Genomic DNA, 23,795 nt, shown 5'->3' on the forward strand with positions numbered 1-23,795 from the left:
CACCAAATGGACCTCTCACCTGTCCAGACATCACTCTGAGCAGCATGGAGGGCTTAGCAACAACAATGAGGGAGTGGTACACCCCACACCCTTTGTTCTGTTGTTTATTTGTTATCACTGTACTGCAGACCCAGGCATCATTTACACCTGCAGATTTTTCCACTCCGTGAAAAGCACCTACGATAAGACTAAAGGGCAAAAGGGGGAAGGTATCCACCATCAACAAGAAACCTTTATTGAAGAAAGCAGCACAAAGGAGACTGAACAGCAGAGAAGTTGAGTAGGCAAGCTCTGATGCCATACCATAGAGATTCAAACCTTGCCTCTGCCACCAAGAGCTGGATGACCTTGGGCAATTTCCTTAAGTCTATATGACTTAGTGTCTTCATCTGTAAAATGGGGATAATAATAGCAGTAGCCTCACAAGCTTGTCATGAATATTCAATGATATCAACAAGAATGCACAGTGGCTGGTCTACAGCAAGAACTTAATAAACACTCTTTTTATTATTGAAGATCCTATATGAGTCATGCTTAGTGCTAAGGATGCAATTACATAGCCTCTGATCACACCATCTGGATAGGTTAGGGAGGCAAAGCACATATATTAAAAACCATAATTGATAAAATAAGGTAGACAACTGTCACATGAGTAGCACAGATGCATGTTATGGAAATTCAAAGGAAGAAATAATCACAGAATTAGGGGGGAAAAAGTTAGATAACAGATGACAGTCCAGAAAGGGTAGCGAGTTTACCAATGTTGCAACGTAGTTTTGAAAGAAGAGTAAAATCTAAGTCTCCTGATTCATACTGTAAGACTGTTTCATGAAAATGTGCCATAATAATACTAATAGAAACATTTTTGCTGGGCATGGTGGCTAATGCCTGTAATCCTAGCACTTTGGGAAGCTGAGGCAAGAGGATCACTTGAGGCCAGGAGTTTGAGACCAGCCAAGGCAATGTAGTGAGACCTTATTTCTACAAAAAATAAAAAACTTAGACAGACATGGTGGCATCTGTAGTCCCAGCTACTTAGGAGGCTGAGACAGAAGGATCACTTGAGCCCAGGAGTTTGAGGCTGTAATGAGTTATGATAGCACCACTGCTCTCCAGCCCTGTTGACAAAGCAAGACTGGATCTCAGAAAAAAAGAAGAAGAAGAAGAAAGAAAGAAAGACGAAAAGAATCTAAATAATAGCAGTAATTAATTTTTCAAAGTCAATATTTACAAGTTAGGCCTTCTAGGTATTTTATATATATTATCTTATTAAATCCTCACAATAACCCTGGTAGGGAGGCACTATTAATATATATTCCCAATTTTGCAGATGAGAAAATTGAGGTGCAGGGAAATAAGTAGTTTGCTCAAAGTCCTACAGCCAGAAAATGGCTGAGCCAGGCCTTAAACCCAGGTTCCTAACCAATCATAATGGAGGACTGAAGGGGAAAGGAGGGCAGGATAACTAGAAGCAAGAGGAATGACAGGCCAACTCTTAGCGGTAGAAATGGACATTCATGAAAAGTGAATGGGCGGCTTTTACAGAAAAGAAATTCCAGTAGAGGCATTACCAAATACAGTTAGAACAGAGCATGAGGCAGATGGAAGGAGACCTTGAACACCACTCCAGGTAGCAGATTTAGTATGTGTCTGTTGTTTGGTTGGTGAGAAGGCAGGGACAGGAGATGGGAGCTTGACAATTCTACGGTTGTGGGAAAGTTTTAGGCTAATCTGGTTATAGGCAGAATGAAGAGGAAGAGGCTAGTGGCAGGGAGACCTGTCAGTGTCTAACAGGAGTGGCTCTGAAGAAGTATGGGTGTTCTTTGTCTGTTTCCCAACTTGCCAGGTGCACGGAGTCACAGGCCCACCTCCCAATCGTACCGCAGAGCACTGAAAAAGACTGACACTCTCCACGCCTCTCTCTCCACAGACTGTGGCACTTCTGCATCCATAGCAGAAGACAAAGTCCATTGAGAATCATGAAGATTTTTTTCCGCTACCAGACATTCAGATTCATCTGGCTCGCTAAGCCCCCTGGCCGTCACTTTCACAGAGATCACCAGCTTTGGACGCCTCTGACTCTTGCTGATCTTGAGGCCATAAATCGCTATGACAAGCCGTTGCCTAAGAACTTTAACTTTGCTGGGGATGTGTTGGACCAGTGGTCGCAAAAGGAGAAGGTATGAGATAGATGGGCTTCCGTTGGAGGCTTGGTGTTCACTTATCTCCCAGTCTTCCATTTCCCTGTTCTGTGGTCCACTGATCAATTTCATTGCAATTCTTTCACTCCCTTGGTTTCCTTTGTTTTTCTCTCCAGGGAAGATCTTAGATGCTAAACCACTTATGTCTGCCTTTCTCTGGAGTCTCCTCACCCCACCCTCTCCCACTGTGGTTTCTCACTTCTTTACCTTCTCTTTTTTCAAAGTCCCTCATGACAGCTCCTTGTGTTTGGGCTGGTCACAGTCATATCCAAAAATCAGTAATTTTGAGCTTTGGTTTTATGGATATTGCTATCCTTGGAGTATTTAGGAGAGAATCAGAGATTGAGAAGAGTAAAGCAAGCAAGCCTTACAGAATATTTGCAGTGCAGCCTCAGGATGAAATCCCTGCTTACTCATCCCTATCTTGGCCAGGCACTGAGCTAAACACTCTACCTATCAATGCTTATCAAAGTGACCTGCAGGATCTGTGGTTCAGAAGGTAATGTTAGGTGCTGGATACACAAGGTATTAAATAACATTGAATCAATCCTTCCTGATAAATAGAGGGAGAAGGCCTTCTTTGAATGCCATTGTGTCCTTAACACCTAACACTTGACTAAATTCTCATTCGAACAGAGGGAGCATAGTTTTGTTTTCAATATATTTATTTTTCAGTAACTTACTTTTAGCAAGTGGTACTGATTTTCCAGCTATGGTGCTGATTAAGTGCAGTTTCCTTCTTAAGTATAATACGTACAAGTGAGTAAATGTAAACAAATATGCACAAAGTACAATGGCACAGGTGCAGACATATCTGGCAGAAATAGTGATACTCAAACAACAAAAGATTGTGAAATACTGACCTATATTATTTCATTAAATCCCTATAACCACTGTGGGGGGTTTGTGGATAAAGAACTTAACCTTACAGAAGTTAAGCTACTTACCTAAGGTCATACAGCTCCAAAAGAACCTGAACCAAGTCCCTGATCTTATGGAGCTTAGATCCACAGGGCAGGGACACATCTGTAATACAATACAGTGTAATGGAGTCACCTGGAACATAAGCACAATGCTGAAGGAACACAGAGAAGTAGATGAAAAACTAAAGAGGATGCCAAGAAAGGCTCACAGACAGACTGAAATGTCAACTGGGCTTTGAAGTATTTTTCAACTAGGAAGAGTACCCCCACTTTCGGGTGGGGGAAGAAAGGGAAGTAATTTTTCTCCAGGTAAAATATAAAGCAAAGAGGTTTTGCAGTATAGATGACTTGCTTTGTAGGATGGTGGGAGAGACGTTTCCTCCAGAAATCAATCAATCAATTGATGCCACATGCCACTCTGCTCCTGTGACCTGTGAAACCCACATCTCAGCCTTTGGGTACAAACAGATGTCAGGTTCCTAATCAAACTCAAACTTAGTACATCCATTAAGGTTATGTGAATGGGACCCAATAATTGATGACCAAATAACTTAAGCAAGAAATAAATTTATTCTAGAAATGCAGGAGAGCCCAAAAAATTGGACTGGAAGCTAACGAGTCAATCTTGGTGAGGACAGGAACCAGGACAGCTCCCTGGGAATGCATAGGCACCAACAGCCCATAGACAGGTTTTGCTCTAACCATGTTCTATCTTTTGGTTCCTCTCAGAAAGTCAAAGTCCAGGAAGAGAAGGTCTGATTGGCCCAACTTTGGTCACATGCCCTCCTATGAGTCAGGGATGGGTAAGCACCCTGATGGGTCGTCTTGCCAAGGCTGTGTTCAATAAGAGAGGAGCAATTCCCCCAAAGATATGCTGGGGTGCTGTTCCCAGCATGCACAAGAACAGATGCTAAGGGGGAGAAATGGCAAGTGCTCCACCTACCTGGTAACCAGCCTTGTAAACCTACTCTTTTCTTTCCCACATGGCCCTGGCCAGACAGGGGAGAGACCAGCCAACCCAGCCCTGTGGTGGGTGAATGGCAAAGGGGACGAGGTGAAATGGAGCTTCAGAGAGCTGGGTTCTTTGTCCCGAAAGACAGCCAACGTACTTACCAAGCCCTGTGGCCTGCAGAGAGGAGACCGGGTGGTTGTGATTCTGCCCCGAATCCCTGAGTGGTGGCTGGTAAATGTGGCTTGCATGCGAACAGGTCAGTGCCGATATTTAACACTTCTAAATCATACAGAAAGAGAGATTGAAACTCGAATGTTTTCTGAAATGTTAGCTCTGACTAAAATAGTACTTAGAGTAGACAGAAAAAGAGGTGAAATTAGACAATCATAATGTAGTAATATTATCATAATGACCTTAAGAGGTAGGTATTATTGTGATAACTGTTTTACAGAAGAGGAAACCAAGGCTCAGAGAAGTTAAGAAGCTTGCCAAAAGTCATACAGTTACAACACTATGCAATTAGGTTTTACACACAAAGATATATAAAAGAACATGTGAGTACCAATGCATCTTTGCAGTAGCTGGCTAGATTACATATGACATGTTCATCTAGATGTTCCAGAATTTACTTCTCTGAACATATTTGGGTTCTCCCTAACGTGAGATGTATTCAATGCATTAATATTTAATGTATTCGATAACATACTTTCTCCCAAGGTATTAATACTAATTTATAATACACCCCAAATAAAAATTCCAACAGGATTCTTTTCCCCTCTAGGACTGGAGTTAGCAAACCCTGGCCTATGGGTTGGCCACTTGTTAATGGAACACAGCCATGCTCATTTATTTTATATATTGTCTATGGCTTCTTTTGTTCCACAACAGCAGAACTGCTAATTGAGACAGAAATACTATAGCTTACAAGGCCTAAAATATGTATTATCTGGCCATTTATCAAAAAAGTTTGCCAATTCCTGCTTTAAAACATGACAACTGTTTATAAGTCAGTTAAAAATAGTCCAGGTGCAGGGCCTCATGCCTGTAAACCCAGCACTTTGGGAGACCAAGGTGGGAGGACCACTTGAGACCAGGAGTTGGAAACTAGCCTGAGTAAGAGTGAGACTACCCATCTCTACAAAAAGTAAAACAATTAGCTGGGCATGGTGGTGTGTGCCTGTAGTCTCAGCTACTTGGGAGGCTGAGGCAGGAGGATTGGTTGAGTCCAGGAGTTTGAGGTTGTAGTGAGCTTTGATGATGCCATTGCACTCTAGCCCAGGAGACAGCAAGATGCTGTCTCAAAAGCAAAATAAAACAATAAATCAATTAATAAATAAGAATACCAAAGGATAAAATATTATAGAGAATAAAAATATATTTGTTACAGTATCATTAGTAAGAGTAACAATTGAGAACTTATATAGAAATTATTAAATAATGTATAACTTAGCTGAGATTATAGCTGAGATTAATTAATATTTAATATTTAATGTATTTAATGATAGCTGAAGTGTGTTTATTGCTTATTGAAATTATGGCATCTGACCTTGGAATATCACTGAAAAGTTCATATAACCTTTTACTCCTAAATAATCTTCAATAAAGGATATTAAATGATAAAATATTACTAAAAGAATGATTATAAGGCTTTCAGAATAGTGTTGAAAAATGTTCTTATTGCCAATATTAAATAAAAACAGCAATATATAAAACTTGCAAATGCAAAACAAATTGTGGATTGAGAGAAGATTAAGGGTGGTTTGGTATATTTATCATAAAATCATGTACTTAATGCTACTTAATGTATGAAATACTAATGAAAAATGAACACACAAGCTGGGTGGTTAAAAAAACACCACTTGGGTAACTAAATGTAAAGCAATCAGCTGAGGATTATGTTTCTAACTTAGAAGTATTAAATCTTCTCTGTGAATATTGAGATTGCTTGTACTACATCACATGGCAAAACATTTTGGTTTTTGCTGTAAAGTATATGCAGTAAAGTTTAAGATATCTGCTACCTGAAATCTAACAGAAGAAAACTTCTCTCAGTCCAGAAGCTAGAGGTCTACCCATTGAACACATTCACATCACAAGTCATTAAGACTAAGTGATTTGTAAAATAAATAATCTTATATTTTTATATTGAGTGAATATCCTGAGATCCTCTAAGGTGTTTTCTTAACTTCCTTATCCTCATGTATTTATACATCTTCTCAAGAGGGGATGACATCTGAAAGCTTTTAAAATATATTCAATAAAATAAAGTCTCCTTTGTAAGAATTCAACTCCACATCTCCCTATTTAGCTACCTTCAGGGAACTCACCAAGAAATAAGCAGTCTGGTATATAGCACAGGGCTTGGGAGTCTGGGAATGTACCTTTGAATTATGGCTCTGCCACTTACTGACTTTATAACCCTTGGGCAAGTTGTCTTCTATACACTGGAATTAATTTTAAGTGCAATACCAGGCATATAACAAGTGTTCAATAAATAGTAGTGGTTATCTGTAATACTTAACATATACTCCACTTTCTTCCCATCGATTCACTTTAGAAAGTGCAAACTACCTTCTCTCCCTTTTGCATCTGATTCTGCCATATATGTACTTCCCATAAGGAAATGGTACCTTAAAATGAGGCTCATCTCCAGCCAATATTTAGGCTAAAGCAAGGAGGTGGGATAAATTAAGCATTGCCAAAGTGGTCTAGACAAACCTCAATGATGCCAGGCCCCTGGGATCCACAGATTTGAGGCCTGGCTCTCCCACTCATCAGCTCTGACCAAATCTCATATTCCATCAAATGGCAACACTGCATGGACTGACCAGGGTTGCTGAAAACAGAGGTCTCCAGGCAGATTTGGTTATACAATCTGTCGATAAAAATATTTAGGATGCATATCTCCTTACCTAAACATAGTGATTTATGTTGTTCTACTGCATTAATATAGTATGCATATTATAAAACATAGACACAAATGATATAAAAACATAAAGACAATTCTAGTATCTCAATCATTTTTTAAAAATTCCATTATTTTCTTTTCTCATTCCCAATGGATTGTCTTGCAAGACTCTCTTTAAAGACCATTGGTTCAGAGGATTAAATGACATATTTATTTATTTATTTAATTTTTTTTAATTTTGAGACAGAATCTCACTTTGTTGCCCAGGCTAGAGTGAGTGCCATGGTGTCAGCCTAGCTCACAGCAACCTCAAGCTCCTGGGCTCAAGCAATTCTGCTGCCTCAGCCTCCCGAGTAGCCATAGCCGGGACTACAGGCATGCGCCACCATGCCCAGCTAATTTTTTCTATATATATTAGTTGGCCAACTAATTTCTTTCTATTTATAGTAGAGACGGGGTCTCACTCTTGTTCAGGTTGGTTTCAAACTCCTGACCTCGAGCAATCCGCCCGCCTCAGCCTCTCAGAGAGCTAGGATTACAGGTGTGAGCCACCGCACCTGGCCTAAATGACATATTTATACAAATGTGTTAAAAGCTGTAAAGTGCTGTTCAAGTGTTGCATAATAATGATTCAAATGTTACATAAAATGTTATAATAATGGCCCACCATTCTAATGCCTACTGTATGCAAGACACTTACTATTATTAACCCCCTTTAACAGATAAGGAAAGGAAGACACAGAGAGATGAAAGTCACAAAGCTAGTGAGTTACAAGGCCAGGATTAGACCCACGGTCTGTCAGACTCCAAAACCATGTTATAAGGACTTCCCCGTGATCCATCCTGTGGGATGTCCCTGGGAACCAAGGCAGGGGTAGCTGAAGGCTCCACTCTGAAGCTCCTCCCCACCCAGGCACAAGGCCAGGTTTTCCACAGTCTACGAAGTCTTACCTAATGGACAGCAGTTCTGTTCAGCTCAGGACCCTCTGTCTTTTCCCAGGGCTTGTCTTCATGCCAGGGACAACCCAGTTGACAGCAAAAGACATCCTCTACCGGCTCCAAGCATCCAAGGCCAAATGCATTGTGGCCAGTGAGGAGGTGGCCCTGGCAGTGGAGTCCATTGTGTCGGAGTGTCCCCACCTGAAGACCAAGCTCCTGGTGTCTCCACATGCACGGAATGGGTGGCTCAGCTTCCAGGAATTATTTCAGTGAGTATTTTCCCCAGTTTGTCTGCAGTGCCAACAACAACACAAATGACAGGTACATCTAAAGATTCCCCTTGCCTCCAAGGACTCAGCCACACTGTAAGTTGAGCTGGGCTCCTTCCTAGAAAAGAAGGATTGCCCATTAAAAGGATCTAAGGGCAGAAAGAAAGGATGTAGCTCTGCCTATATTTTTCTGCTTCTTATATGGCCTGTGATGAGTATCCTGCATGGCTTAGCCCTTGCCTAGCTCCTGGACCACATCTCCCACCACCTTCCCTTTTATTCCTCAAATGTGCCCTAGCTCAGGACATTTGCACGTGTTGTTCCTTCTGCCTGGCTGCTTCATATTTTCATGAAATTATTGTTGACAAGATAGTGTATGTTTATAATCAGTCCTCCTTGTTTTACAGTTTCAATGATAATCTTATTCATCATCAAGATGAATTATTATAAAAGGGCATCCTTAATCTGTTCTCTTCAACCAGGGAAATTAAAAATATGATACAGAAGTCTCAAAAATTCTTAGATATTGTATCAGTTATCCACCACCGAATAATAAAACCATCCCAAAACTCAGTAGTAAAAATAACTATCATTTTCTTTGCTCATGTTTCTGGGGGTCAGCAAGTCTCTGTTCCACATGAGTTTGATTGAGGCTGGAGATTCCAAGGCGGCTTTATCTACAAGTCAGGCTTTGGTGCTGGCTGTCAACGGAAGAACCTCAGTTCTCCTGCACATGGCCTCTGTCTCCAGCAAGACAGTCTGAACATCTTTATATGGTGGCCAAGTTTGCACCACTACGGCCCCACTCATTCCCCACCAGCCCCGGAGAAAGTGAAAACTAGAAGCCTCTTTAGGCCTGGGCTGAAAAGTCCCAGAACTTCTGCTACACTGTAGCCCTCGAAACAAGTCATAAGCCCAGCCCAGATTCAAGGCAAGAGAACCTATGTTCTACCCTTCCATGAGGAAATGGCATAGCTGTACAGGGATGGAAGGAATTGCTGGAGCTATCTATGTAGACAATCTTAACACAGATTGTTATCAGTTAGAATGTTTTTGATTTTAGTAATCCCAGTAAAAACGACTTAAGCAATACAAATAATTCTATTTGTATTACTCGCAAATAAGTACAGAGGTAGGGTGGACTGAAAGTTGGTTAGTTCAGTGGTTCGATGGAGTTAACATGGACTCAGATTCATTCAGCTTTCCATCGTGCCATCCTCTGTAGGATCCCAGCATGGCTAGGGTACCACCAGGCATCCTGTACTTTCACAATATCCAAAGGCCAGCAAACAGGATGGGTGGGGTGGGAGAAGAAAGCATCCCTTCCTAAAGACACTTTTTAGAACAAGGAAATAAAAGCCTTATATTGCATGTTCCCATTCTTAAACCGATCACTGGTAAGGGAAGGAATGACCACGACTGTCTTAAGTTAATCAAGAATTGCCCCCAGAAGTTACACAGAAACAGTCCTCCCTGAAACACATGACTGCCTGATACCCGAACAAAATAAGAATGTTATTAGTGCAAAGAAAGAAGGGGATAGCTATTTAGTAAGCAACTGGCTGCGTCTGCTAGAGATGTTGAAGATATTGAACAAAAATTATTAAAAAGTTTGATTCATTGGGAGGCTGAGGCAGGAGATCCCTTGAGCCCAGGAGTTTGAGGTTGCTGTGAGCTAGGCTGATGCCATGGCACTCACTCTAGCCTAGTCACAAAGTGAAACTCTGTCTTGAAAAAAAAAAAGGTTGATTCAAATGCCAAAAGATCTTCCTTTAAATAATAAAGACTCCTGAAATGTTAATAGAAATTCACAAAGATTCCATGCCGATTTTTAAAAATTCATAGATTTTTAAGAAGCACTGGAAAAAATGTTTAAATAAATAAATGCATGTTCCTTTGTTATTAATACTGGAAAATATCTTGGCTATCTATTTGGCCTACAGATGAAATTTAACAAAAAAGAAAGAGAGAGAGAGAAAGAGAGAGAGAGAGGGAGAGTGAGAGAGAGAGAAGGAAGAGGAGGAGGATGCAGAGGAGAAGGAGCAGCAGCAGCAGCATAAGCAGCCGAACAAAAGAAATTTCAGAGTTAAACTGGTCCGCCATTTCATCTTGGGGCTAATATTTTGCAGATCAGCATCTGAAGAGCACAGCTGTGTGCAAACAGGAAGTCAAGAACCAATGGCCATTTATTTCACCAGTGGGACCACAGGCTCTCCTAAGATGGCCCAGCACTCTCAGAGCAGCCTCGGAATTGGGTACACACTTGCTGGAAGGTAGGGAGAAAAACTCAATTTGTTTTTGGTGAACTTCCCCATGAGATTCCAATATGTCTATCCAACTGCCTGACACCTGTCCTCAAACGGCTGTATCTCCAATACAACATCTACAAAACAGAACTCTTAAAGCCCCTGCCCGACCCTAGCTCAGTAAACAGCACCATCTAACCAACTGATGAAGCAAGAGCTTAGGAACTGACACTGATGCAATCCTATAACAGCATGTCTGGCTCCCTCTCCTCATTGCCAGGTAAAAATTTACCTACCCAGAAAGGTCTTTCTAAAAGAAAGGCTATCCTATAATTGTCACATTACCCTGTCTTATTTTCCTTTCCTTGTAGTACTTATCACTATTTGAAATTATGATATTTAATAGTATATTTAATTCACTTTATTGTGTACTTTCTCACTATCTGTCTCCCTAAAATGAGAGCAGAGATCTGGCCTGTCATGCTCGCTGCTGTAGAACAGTGCTCAGCACAATAAACATTTGTTGCATCAATGGACAAACTCAAAATATCATGCCACACCCAGACTGCCCCACTACTCTCAGACAACCTAGGATTCTGAAAAAAAACTCTCTAGGAAAAGTGGAGATAGAATCCCTTGGGGCTTCCTTTGACCCTTTTCTGTAGCCTTTCAGGTTCTGGGGCAAGGTCCCTCCTAAGAGACACCAGTTTGTCTGTTTTCTTGTTTTTTTATTTTATTTTATTATTTTTGATCTGTTTTGTTGCTTCTTCATAACATTTAGATATTGGTTGGACTTGAAGTCCTCAGATATCATATGGAACATGTCGGACACAGGCTGGATAAAAGCCGCCATTGGCAGCACATTTTCTTCCTGGCTTCAGGGAAGCTGTGTTTTTGTGCACCGGATGGCCCAATTTGACACAGACACCTTCCTACATGTAAGTTGTGACCTCCACTCCATATATCTTTAGAGCTTTCCTCATCTCCCACAAAAACCACAAAGGAAGGATCCTTCAGAATACAGGGCTTTTGGGTTTTTGGAAATCATTCTTTTTAAGAAGGAAAGTTTCCAGGGACTTGGGTTTTAACATGTATTTAACAGAGTGAAGGGGGAACACCACAATACTGTCAAGCATGAAACCCATACTTATGCTTCGAATTGCTCAGGACTTGCTAATGTTGCTAAATCTGTGGCTGCTTAACAGCCTGGTTCTAAATAATAGAAGTCTCCAGTCTAAACAAATATTTTCATTTCTGATTCAGTGAAACAAAGATAATAGCTGATAAGTCTGAGGAGATTAAAGATGAGGCTGCCTTTCTCCCAGAGTAGCTCCTTCCATTCTCCCCCTACTCTAAGCTTCTCACATTGTTAAGTCTCAGAACCCAGTACTCTTCTGGAAACCAGGCATGCCCTACCCTCTCAGCCAGAGATGGCTAGATTGAGGTATTGGATACTCCAATTTTTTTTTAGCCTTTAGAAAAATATGATTCAGGCCAATTGTTGAACCATGAAAAATCAATTAAGTTCAATGAAATATATATTATTAAGTATATACCATATCTATGTGAATAAAACCTGTTCACCCTGTTATTTTGCTAACTGGTCTGACAAGATAGTTTAAGGGTCTTAACAGAAATGTAGGCTAACCTAAGAACTAGGAACCATAAATCATGTTTACAAAGTGGCACGAAGTTAATAAATTAACTTTGCTGTTTTAAAACCTACCTTTATAAAACAAGAATGATACTTTTGTTTCACAAAGATAATGTGTGTATTTTAAGTGCAACAAAAACCTTTATAGACTTATGCTAGTCTTAGATATACACACCACACTACATAAAAACAATTAGAATAAGGGAGCAGGTACACACAGAAGAAATGCTCACTTACAGATGAAAATTTACTTCTAATCCATGACAATCCAAATAGTTTTTAACGTGACAATCCAGATAACCCAGACATACATTCTGAGAGCCTTCTCCCAAATGCTTAAATCTAATGTAAACTGTCAATATATAAAGTGACATGGTGGAACTTCTCCAAAAGAGGATCTCTAAAACGTTAGTATTTTTCTAGATTTAAAATGCCTAAGTCATTATTTGATTTAAAGAACTGGAGGTATAGAGAGGCCAGAAAATTTTAAACAATTAAGAAAAGGCCTGAAAAATGCCTATTTCTGTATTTATTCAATCCACTCAAAATGACTGATGTATTTTATAGGAATGGTGCTGGAAAGGCTCTGGTGGGTTAGCTGATATTATACACTCAGTCTGTAGTATACGTGAATATACGGTCAGGACGTTACTAGATTCCACCATGAAAGGTAACTTGCAGCCCCAAGGTAGAATAAACCAGTTCACATTTTGGGTTGTTCTCAAATTCACTTGTTGAATTTGATTGTGTATGTCTGTTTCTGTAACATACACATATTCTTTCCAGTAACTGGAAATTCCCAACAGACACCCAGTCACTAGTGATAACTGATGAACATTTGCTTTCTTATTCCGGGTAGTGACCTTGAGACAGGCGTATGTTAACGAAAGAGAATAAGAGGCTATACACATTAGTTCTCGTCATGGCCTTTGACTCACCACTTCTAACATGTGTGTCTTTCTCCATCATCCAGACGCTTACAACTTATCCCATCACGACCCTGTGCAGCGCTCCCACTGTATACCGGATGCTTGTGCAAAAAGACCTTAAGAGGTACTTGGGCAGAAATCTCTATTTGAACCACAAACGAAAGCTACCACCCAGCATCACAGATCTCCCCTTTTCAGCAAAGGGTAGCCCAGGGTTTCTTAGTCATGCCATTATCAATATTTTGGACCAAATAATTCTGTGTCATGATAGGAGTGGGGAGTGGCTGTCCTAGTCATTATAGGATATTGAGCAGCATCCTTGGCTTTTACTTACTAGATGCCATTAGCACCACCATGCCCCATTTGTAAGAATCAAGAATGTCCCTAGGGGCTGGGCGAGATGGCTCACGCCCGTAATCCTAGCACTCTAGGTGGCAGCGGGTGGATTGCTCAAGGTCAGGAGTTCAAAACCAGCCTGAGCAGGAGCGAGACCCGTCTCTACTATAAATTGAAAGAAATTAATTGGCCAACTAATATATATATAAAAAACTAGCCGGGCATGGTGGCACATGCCTGTAGTCCCAGCTAATTGGGAAGCTGAGGCAGTAGGATTGCTTGAGCCCAGGAGTTGGAGGTTGCTGTGAGCTAGGCTGACACCACAGCACTTACTCTAGCCTGGGCAACAAAGCGAGACTCTGTCTCAAAAAAAAAAAATGTCCCTAGGGCGGGGCGTGGTGGCTCATACCTGTGATCCTAGCGCTCTGGGAGGCTGAGGTGGAAGGACAGCTCAAGGTCAGGAGTTTGAAACCAGCTTGAGCAAGAGTGAGACCCACTCTCTACTATAAATAGAAACAAATTAATTGGCCAACTAAAAATATATAGAAAAAATTAGCCAGGCATGGTGGCGCATGCCTATAGTCCCAGCTACTTGGGATGCTGAGGCAGAAGGATCGCTTGAGCCCAGGAGTTTGAAGTTGCTGTGAGCTAGGCTGACGCCACAGCACTCTAGCCCGGGGAACAGAGTGAGACTCTGTCTCAAGAAAGAAAAAGAATGTCCCTAGGTGTTTCCTAATGTCCCCTGGGGGGCAAAATTGTCCCTTCATTTAAAGAACCCTTGGAATAACCTCTAGGGGCAACTGGACATTTTCCTGGGGAGAACTAAAGCCCTATGGTCCCAGAACTCCCACTCAAAAAAACAAAACAAAACAACCTTGTTCCCAAATACCACTCTTTTAGAAACACTGTCATTTAAAATCAGCTATTACAAAGAAAGGAAAATAAAAACAAACAAACAAACAAAAAAAAACCCTCAAGTACATTTATACTGCCCTAAAGAGAAGCTATTGAAGTTTAGGACTTGAAGGTTATATTCAATTTAGCCAAGTCAGCTGGACCTGCAGTAGAGTTGCAATGTATAGTTATTTAATTACTTCAGTACATGGGGTGAGAGAAACAATTTAAGTAGTACAGGCTTGTCCATCCTCTGTTCCCTCCCCAGGAGGAAACTGCTATGAGAGACAGAATCAAGCAGATGAATATTCTTTTCCTAGTCAGTGTCAATTCCTCTGTGACCCCCCAAAATGTGAGCACCTTGCATTTTGAGTATGCACAACTTATGTTCTACCCACACCCTCCCACTCATTTGGCACTCACTATATGAGAATCAGATTGGTCCAGGCTTTCTCACCTGAGTCCGGGAAGGCCAGTCGTTAAAAGCTCAAACTCCAAAGCTCAAGTCCTCCAAACAGGCAGGGATTTACTACTTACTAATAGTGTGACTTCAGATACTCAAGATGACCTTGCTAAACATTCCGTCAACTCCATCCAAAAGACAGGACTTTCCTTCGCTGTTTACTTTCAAAAAACAAAAAAAACAAAAAAAAAAGAAAAGAAAACAAAAGACAGGACTAAGAGCCACCCCACAGGGTTGTGGTGAGAATTCAATGCATGGGCTGTGCTTGGTGAGATCAGCCTAACAAGTGGGAAGTTCATGGCACGGAGTATCCAACTCAGCAGTTGTTTGGGAGGCCTTTGGCAAATTCTTTAACCTCTCTGAGCCTCAACTTCCTCATCTGTAAAATAGGACTTGTGAGGATTTGAAGAGTTCTACTAAAGCCTTTACAACATAGCAACTGCTTGATCAGTATGAGCTGTTATATCATTTGGCTCATAATAAACACTTAGTATCACACTCAGTATTTTCTCCTAGCTGTCTACTTCATTAAGAGCTAAATTCTCCTCTATCTGCTAAAATGGAAGTTCTGTCAAGAATATTTTTCATCCTTAACTCCACACGTGCCCACACCCCCCCCCCCCCCCCCCCCGCCTAGAACAATTTCCAGCAATATAGTGGGTGCTCGAAATACTTGTAGAATGAACTTCCCTAGGACCTGACTCTCCAAGCTTCTAGGCTTGTTGCTTAAACATACTAATTATCTATCTTCCAGTGAAAGCCACTCAGATTTCCCTCCCAAAGACCCTGTGCAACTCTGTCTCTCCAGATATAAATTCAAGAAGCTGCGGCACTGCTTGACAGGAGGGGAGCCACTCAACCCAGAGGTGCTGGAACAGTGGAAGGAGCAAACTGGGCTGGAGCTGTATGAGGGCTACGGACAGACAGAAGTGGTATATCTAAAGGGCAAAGTTTACATATAGTATATTGGGGGCCTTTCTATCTCAGGACTGTCAAGTGAGCCCCTGAATGCCTGCATCCTGCTCTAAATTTTTGTGGAGTTTCCCAGAACACCTCCTCTTCTCAGAAGTTTCCAAAACTTGTGAATTGCCCAATTAGTGCTGGCTGAAGGAGGATTATGATTGTACCATATGGTCCTCCTGCCTCCCAAGCAGGAGAAATCTCAGGGGTATTAGTGGTTGTGAGGTTCAGAGCTGAGCAGCTGCACTTAACGGAGTTTAAACGAGTGGTTTTCAAACCAGCAGCAGCAGCACCTGGAAATTTGGTAGAAGTACCAATTCTTAGAACCCTGCTGCATCAGAAACTCTGTGATGAGGCCCAGCAATCTGTGTTTAAACAATGCTCCAGAATCTCAAACTTGATTTTGATGCACACTCAAGTTTGAGAACTATTGATCTAAAATAATATATTTCGGATGATGAGCTTGCACACTGGAAAAATCCATCAAAAGTGAATCTCGAGTTTTATTGTCATGATGTAAAAGGCTACAGAAAATCAATTTTTGTGTAATTATATAAAACATGTCCTCTCAATAGGGAATAATTTGTGCCAATCAAAAAGGACAAGAAATTAAACCAGGCTCAATGGGGAAAGGAGTCGAACCCTATGATGTCCAGGTGGGTTGAGAAAATATCAGGTTCAATAAAGAAGAAAGAACAGTTTACAGTTTTCTGCTGTTCCTCATACAACTATTCACAGCCTGTTTTCATTTTGTGACAAGGAAAATGTTACGAACCTGAATTGTTTCTTTCATTCTAGATTATAGATGAAAATGGCAATATTCTACCACCTGGCAAAGAAGGGGAAATTGCCCTCAGACTGAAATCTACACGACCCTTCTCTTTCTTCTCTGAATATGTGGTATGAGGATGTAAAAAGTGCTATTCATACTTCAATAAAGACTGGGGTCCAAATTTCATAACCACTATGTCTTGCTATGTAACCTTGGGCAAGTGACAAAATCCAGGTCTATTTCATCAGCTGTAAAACAGGGAGGATATCATCTAACTCTAAAGAGAATTGTAAAGATTAAATCCCATATATAAGAAACTGGCTGCAATGGTTGTCCTCAGAAAGGAAAACTGGACAGGCAGGGGTAGGGGTGGAGACAGAGAGGTGCTAGAGGTGGAAGAGAGGCTCGCATTTTATCATCCTCTTTTTGACATTTTATATTTTCTACTAGAAACTATCTTTTTTTTTTTTTTTTCAGGCCCGGAAAATGGATAGAAACTATCTTTTAAAAATTTTTTTTCTTTTAGAAGTAGTATGTGTAATATACTAATCACTCACTGGGTGCCATATCTTTGTCTCTATTCTGACCAAACTAACCCCCAAACACCACCTTTGATTCCTAGGACAATCCAGAGAAAACTGCTGCCACAGTAAGAGGAGATTTTTATGTCACTGGAGACAGAGGAGTGATGGACAGTGATGGGTATTTCTGGTTTGTCGGCAGAGCTGATGATGTCATTATATCCTCTGGGTTTGTACATTTGCCACTCTTAAAATGCAATGATTTGTCAGAGAGGGGGATCTACTGGGAGGGTGTAGTGATCAAAGGCCTCTTTTCCTCTTCAGGTACCGTATTGGGCCATTTGAAGTGGAGAGTGCACTCATCGAGCACCCAGCAGTTGTTGAATCGGCTGTTGTCAGTAGTCCAGATCCAATCCGAGGAGAGGTAGAGTGGATGTCATTAATTAAATAGCAACTTCATATTTTCTTCCTTTTTTTTTTTTTTTTTTTTGAGACAGAGTCTCACTCTGTTGCCTGGGTAGAGTGCTGTGGCATCAGCCTGGCTCACAGCAACCTCAAACTCCTGGGCACAAGTGATCCTCCTGCCTCAGCCTTCCAAGTAGCTGGGACTATAGATACACGCCACCAAACCCTGCAAATTTTTTCTATTTTTAGTAGAGACAGGGGATGGGGGTCTCACTCTTGCCCAGGCTGGTCTCAAATTCCTGACCTGAAGTGATCCTCCTGCCTTGGACTCTCAGAGTGCTAGGATTACAGGTGTGAGCCACCGTGCCCTGCCCGCAGCTTCATATTTTCAACTTCTGTCCATTTGATGACTGTAAAGACTGAATCAAGAGTGGTCATTTAATTCTCATTATGCGGCATGCATATGGCAAAAATGTACACACTAGGCAATCAATTTACAAATGAGTTGTGTACCAAAGGGGGTGTATTAGGATTCTTTTGGTGGCAAATGACAGAAACTCAACTCAAAATGATTTTAGTTTTAAAAAAAATGTTTTGGCTCACATAAGTGAGAAGTAGTTAGGTACAGCTATATCCAAGGTTCATGCGAAGTTGGCAAGACAGTCTTTCTTCATTTTTAGCTCTGCTGTTGTTTATCCTGGCTCCATTTGAGCAAGTTCTTCCTATTTGATAGCAACAGACTCCAGACTTACACAGCTTAACAATCCTTCCCAGCCCTTCAGGGAAAGATAAAAGCTCTCTCTTCAAACATTTCAAGGAACTCTCAGGATCTCATCTGCCTATCTTAGATCACATCTCTGACTAATGTGGTCCAAGAAATAGTATATGCTGACTGGCTGGGCAGACCTGGTTCATATGTCAGTTGTTGGAGGTAGGGTTGGTGTCAACCCCACTGAGAAGTTAGGGTAATACTCCATAGAAAATATCGGGGTACTGTTACTAAAAAGGCAGAACAGGTACTGCCTAAGCAAAAACAGCAGATTTCAATGAATGCACAATTATGGAACTCAGAATACATTTTCTCACAGAAACAATGCAAAAAGGAGACTGTGGCCAGGTTCCCAAACAAGTGCCACAAAGCTATTCAGGACTTCATGAAAGGGAACTCTGGCAATGACAATAGTAGCCTTAGTTCTAAGAGGAACCCCTATAGTATGGAAGGGAGAAATTTCTTTTCCTCATGGAAGTTTCCTACAGACTCAGCAAGTGGCAAAATTTCAACACAGTTTGTCTATCAGCATCCTCCCCCTTCTCCTTCTGTATCTCCCTGTGCAGAGACGCTATGGATCCTACATTCTTCCTTCCTATATCCCCTCCACTCTTCCATCTTTTCCTTTCTCCAAATTAGTTTCCTCTGCCACCACATTCTTATTCTCTCAATATAACTGTTTTCAGCTGAATGGCAGAAGTAAAAACCAAGTAGAATCAATGTACAATTAATAATTTAAACAGTCAATGGAAAATAACCCAAACTTTATAAAATAAAGAGGTTTATTCTGAGCCAAGTATGTGCAACTGTAGCCCAGAGAGCCACACCCAAGAAACCTTGAGCAAGTGGCCCCACCCTGGTTGGGTTACAATTTGGCTTTATGTATTTTTAGGGAGACAGGAGTTACACATAAAATCATAAACCAATACATGGAAGGTGTGTATCAGTTTGGTTCAAAAAAGGGTGGGATATTTCGAAGTAGAGGGCTTACAGGTTATAGGTGGGTTTCAAGATTCTTTCATTTGCAATTCGTTAAAGAAACAAAGCTTTGTCTAAAGTCTTGGAATGTTTTAAGGAAGTTTGTTAATCAGGAGCAAGACAGCAGATATACTGAGACTCAAGTGATCTGTTAAGTAAGCTGCAGGTCTGGTTTAATCTTTGCTTACATGGCCTTAGGCCTTAACATGATTTAGTATTTTAGGATTATAAAGAGTAACTCCAGGAGGGAGGGGCTTAACTAAGCGTGTCTAATCTCCCTTCTCCTTATGTCAGGCAACTCGCTTTAAGGTTTTTCTGGGGTACCCTTGGCCAAACGGGGGTCCATTCTGTCAGCTGGGAGGCTCAAGATTTTATTTTAGTTCACAAAACTATACTTCTTAACCTCAGTAATTACCTAATTGGTGGGTTTTAAAAAGTATTACAGAGAAAGAATACAAGGCAAGAATGACCTATTAGAGATAGATCAATCGATCCTTCCTGAGAGTTGATTTCCCAGGATATAGAATCCTCCACTGGAACTCCCCAGATTCCCTGCAAAGCACATGTTCTCTAGAACTTCCCTGTGTCCCATCCTACATTCTTCTACCAGTATAGGCTTGAAAGAGCAAGTGTTCATCTGTAAATGAAGGACTGCCAGTATAATAAATAGGACCAGCCTAATTGAAATGTTAAATACATACTTGACATGTAAATATGACTCAGCCCTTGGCTTACTGAACCACTGTGCTCCTTACACTCACAAATTATTTACCTGGAATTAGATCTCAAAAATCTCACTTTATAACTGTATCCAAGCTTTTTTCAGAGGTGATCTCTGACATTTTCAGTCATCACTCAAGCTGCTGCTCACAGATAATAAGGACCTATGTTCAGCATTGGTTCCAAAACCTTGATGTGTCTGAAAAACAAATAGCAATAATTGACTTTTCTGTTGTAGGTAGTCAAGGCTTTTGTTGTCTTATCTGCACCCTTTAAATCCTCCAACCCAGAGAAATTAACTCTTGAGCTTCAGGATCATGTGAAAAAATCAACTGCACCTTACAAATATCCAAGAAAGGCAAGTATTTTGCCCAAAAGTTAAGTTTGTGTTACCAAACTAGGGTCTAAGTTAGTATACAGATTTTATTAGATTTTGACTTTATGGTAGCCCATCATATAGGTAGAAGATACTTTTTCAATCTGTTTGGCTCTGAGAATTTCAGTTTAAAATAATTTATATTAGCACACTACAAATGCATGATAAACTAGAACTTTTTATCAATTCTGCAATACTGAGTAACTACTAAGAATCTTTCTAGGATGAATTAGTCTTATTCCCTATGAGATTTTAAAATGGTGGCAAAGAAATACCAAGTGCCTTGTCTTTAGGGACAGCACCTGATTTACCTATCTTAGTACTCTTGGTCCTGATACACCTATAAATGTAAAGTGCATGCCTTCAAGTATCAATTGACCTCACTGAAGGCTCAGAAAGAAGATAGTATTCAAATAAACTACAGAATCTTTCCAGAAACCATCTTCAAGGAAGGATTATTAAAATAATTCTATATAAAGGCACAGAGATGGCACTGCAATTTCCTTCTAACCCTGGAATCCTATAGGCTGATCCTCCGCATGAGAATTCCATTTCAGGTCGTAACATTATAGCCAAAAGGTAGTTAATTTCAACTACTCACATTTTCTCCATTAAATACACTATATCAGTGACTCTGATTTGCAGAAACATTATTTGAATGCATTTTTGAATACTTAAATACAGTGGTCACAGGGAAAAGGAATAGAGGATTTTACAGTCAAGTCAGTGCAGAAGGGGAAAATAGTATATACTCCAAATTATCCCTAAAAAAATCTTCCTCAGAACCTCTAGGACTCAACTCTTAAAAGCTCAAAAGCCAAGAACTTCTTTACCTTCTGCATTTAGGTGTAGCCTCTCCATTGCCCAGAGGCAGTAGAGGCGTAGGTCTACTTTGAACTAGAGGAAAAGTAATGGGGTAAAAGTAGTATTCTTTTCTTCTGGCAAAGCATTCAAGTCAACTTGCACTAAAAATCCTTAAAAGATGGAGCTACATTGTCATCCTTCCTATCTAAATGGACCAGTTTCTGGTGTTCACAAGATTCAATGAACTTAAGCTAAGACAACCTTGACTTTAAAATTCAGCCTCCGAGTTTCATGAAAGCTCTTCTATTGTACTGACAGTTGGATGAAGTCAGAATGGAATCAAATGTCTCATAATGTTTTTCTGTTAATTAGGTGGAATTTGTTCAAGAACTCCCGAAGACCATCACTGGGAAAATCAAACGCAATGTTTTAAGAGACCAAGAATGGGGACGAACATAGCTTAATAAGAAAACTGATGGATTAAGTAGTAACATGGTTGCTTTCTTTTAGTATTTGCTTCCTGAGAATTCAGTGACTACTGTCTTAAAATGTTCTAAGATTTTTCCTGGGTTGAAACTCAACTGTTTTGTACTTATCCAAAAACTTAAAGTAAAAATATAAAATTACATGGATGAAAATGTTATAATGACCAAACTGAGAAAGGTAATGATTAAAATGATTTGTAGTGTTTAAAATAGCAGGGGTGAAATGATTACTTAAAAAGGAAAGTGCAAAATGAATCTGTATTTCACTTAGCCTGTGCCTGATTAATTCAAAATAAAGAACTATCCTAAGAGAAATGCTGGAAACACAATTTCTTCAAACATCTTTATGACACCTCACCTTTTAGATTAAAGTATTAATGTTAAAATAGGAGAATAGTTCAAAAGCCAATAATGGATTTAACAGAATTATGTAGTTTTATTGTACCTCATTCTAAAGGAAATTCACTGCAAAATATCTAAAACTTGGATTATTTAGGAGTACTAATTATTCAATTAATTTTTTATTAAGAGTAAAGCTTTAGGACAATGCATATGATTTTTTTGATACATAATTTGACATATCAACATCTTTAATTATATATATACATACTATAAATCAAAAGATTTACTAAGAGAAAGAAAGAAAAAGTACAGAACACCAACTTTTAGGGAACAAATTTATTTTGATTTTTCTGAAAATATCAAGAACTATGAAAAACAAGCTGAATGGTTGGCTGTAGCAAAAGCAAAATACAAGTAAAAATACCATTTGAAGATGTTTAACATTAGAGAAACAGGTTTGAAAATATGAAGTTTAACATTCTTTCTTCTATGAAGCAAAACAATTTTATTCAACCACAACATTAGAGGGTTTTTTAACTGGCTTTTTAAAATAAAAAACTAAAAGGAAAAAAAAAGCACTCAATTCCCACCCTGGAATTTCGTCATTTATAAAATAACATGCTCAAATGTCAGTGAAAATAAATAGGTGATAAACCTAAAAACAAATTTTTAAATGAGTCAATTCAGATTCCAGGAGTACACAGTATTTTATAGCTGGGAAAGAATAGATTCTATCACACCTGGGTCTTACCAAATACAAACAAATACAAAAGGCGATTAAAAGCAAACTATCAAATCAAAATCTTTCTGTAGAGTAGCAGCTTTCACAAAGTAAAAGGAACCCAGCTCTAGAGTTGTATGTTCTGTAGGCATATGGCCAATTTTATTCCCAGAGTCCTTTTGTCTTGCACTATCAAAATAAAAGTATCTTTGTCTTGGAGTGAGTCCACTGAAGAAGGCACCAAAATCCTATCCTGCCTCTTCCCACATATAATGCTAATAATACTCTTATTAATCCTTCAAGATGACTTCAACCTAATTAAGAGTTAACATTCTAACTATCTAAAGATATAAAAGGATGGTACTGCCTATTCTCTTTGCCCTGAAATCCTTGTAGTCTGGTTTACCAAGCAGAACCACTAAATAAGGGGATAAAAATATATTCCCATGGTAACTATTCATTAAATAAACATAGCCACTTGTGTGGGAAGTCTTAACATTTATACTAGTTCCTAACTTTTTTAAAATTTAAGAATAAACCCATCTCCAAAAGCTATTTTTACAGCCCTTTTACAGTCTCAATCTAAACAGTATACTTTGCAGACTTTGTTGGTGTATGTCTCTTCCAGCCTTTTTCTTTTTTTTTTCTTTCCTTCTTATCATTTAGGTAAGTGTAGCCTTTTTCAGTTGTTTTACTCAGAAGAATCCCTCGAAAAAACTTTCAAATCCAGGAGACTCCTACAGGGAACCTTCATGGTATGTGAATGTGAGCAGTAAGTTGAAGGACACTCTTATTTTAAAGAAATCCAGAACTGTCAGACTAAGGCTAAGTTCTCTCTCTTCTTTCAGAGAAACAAATCTCAGGCTGAGCAGATTTTAAGAAAGGGTTCCTCATCTAGTCATACACTAGTGCTGGGAAAAGGAGAAAAGCTATTTAATTTGGTCTTGTAGTTCTTCCAGGTGTGTTCTAGCAAGACTTGAGACTTGTATCCTTCATTCTTAAGCCCAAGTGGATGCTAAGAGATTTCTGGAGTTCCTTTGGCAAGGTGATTGTTCCAGAGTCTGTTTCCTTTTAAATCTAAGACTCTTGTCACTTTAAGGAAAAAAGTTTTTTCGAAGGACCACGCAGAAACATGTTCATGTGATGAAAAATGTCTGCTAAATCAGCTAGTTTCTATAGCCATTCTTCATTTCTTCAAAGCATTCAGCAAAACCTTGCCTACTAATTT

At 39.8% G+C, this 23,795-nt stretch overlaps 1 protein-coding gene across 1 annotated transcript; it reads left to right on the top strand.

Annotated features, from left to right (window-relative positions):
* Positions 1-1,719: 1,719 nt before the first annotated feature.
* Positions 1,720-21,810, top strand: ACSM4 (acyl-CoA synthetase medium chain family member 4). The gene is made up of 13 exons (XM_020281673.2): positions 1,720-2,180; positions 4,122-4,332; positions 7,985-8,192; positions 10,322-10,465; positions 11,220-11,376; positions 13,066-13,145; positions 15,523-15,646; positions 16,250-16,330; positions 16,473-16,574; positions 17,069-17,196; positions 17,292-17,391; positions 20,078-20,197; positions 21,392-21,810. Exons 1-13 carry the CDS (start codon positions 1,980-1,982, stop codon positions 21,476-21,478), a joined length of 1,743 nt encoding a protein of 580 aa, XP_020137262.1. The 5' UTR covers positions 1,720-1,979; the 3' UTR covers positions 21,479-21,810.
* Positions 21,811-23,795: the final 1,985 nt, after the last annotated feature.

The sequence above is a fragment of the Microcebus murinus genome, chromosome 19, assembly GCF_040939455.1.
Source record: "Microcebus murinus isolate Inina chromosome 19, M.murinus_Inina_mat1.0, whole genome shotgun sequence".
NCBI lineage: Eukaryota > Metazoa > Chordata > Mammalia > Primates > Cheirogaleidae > Microcebus > Microcebus murinus.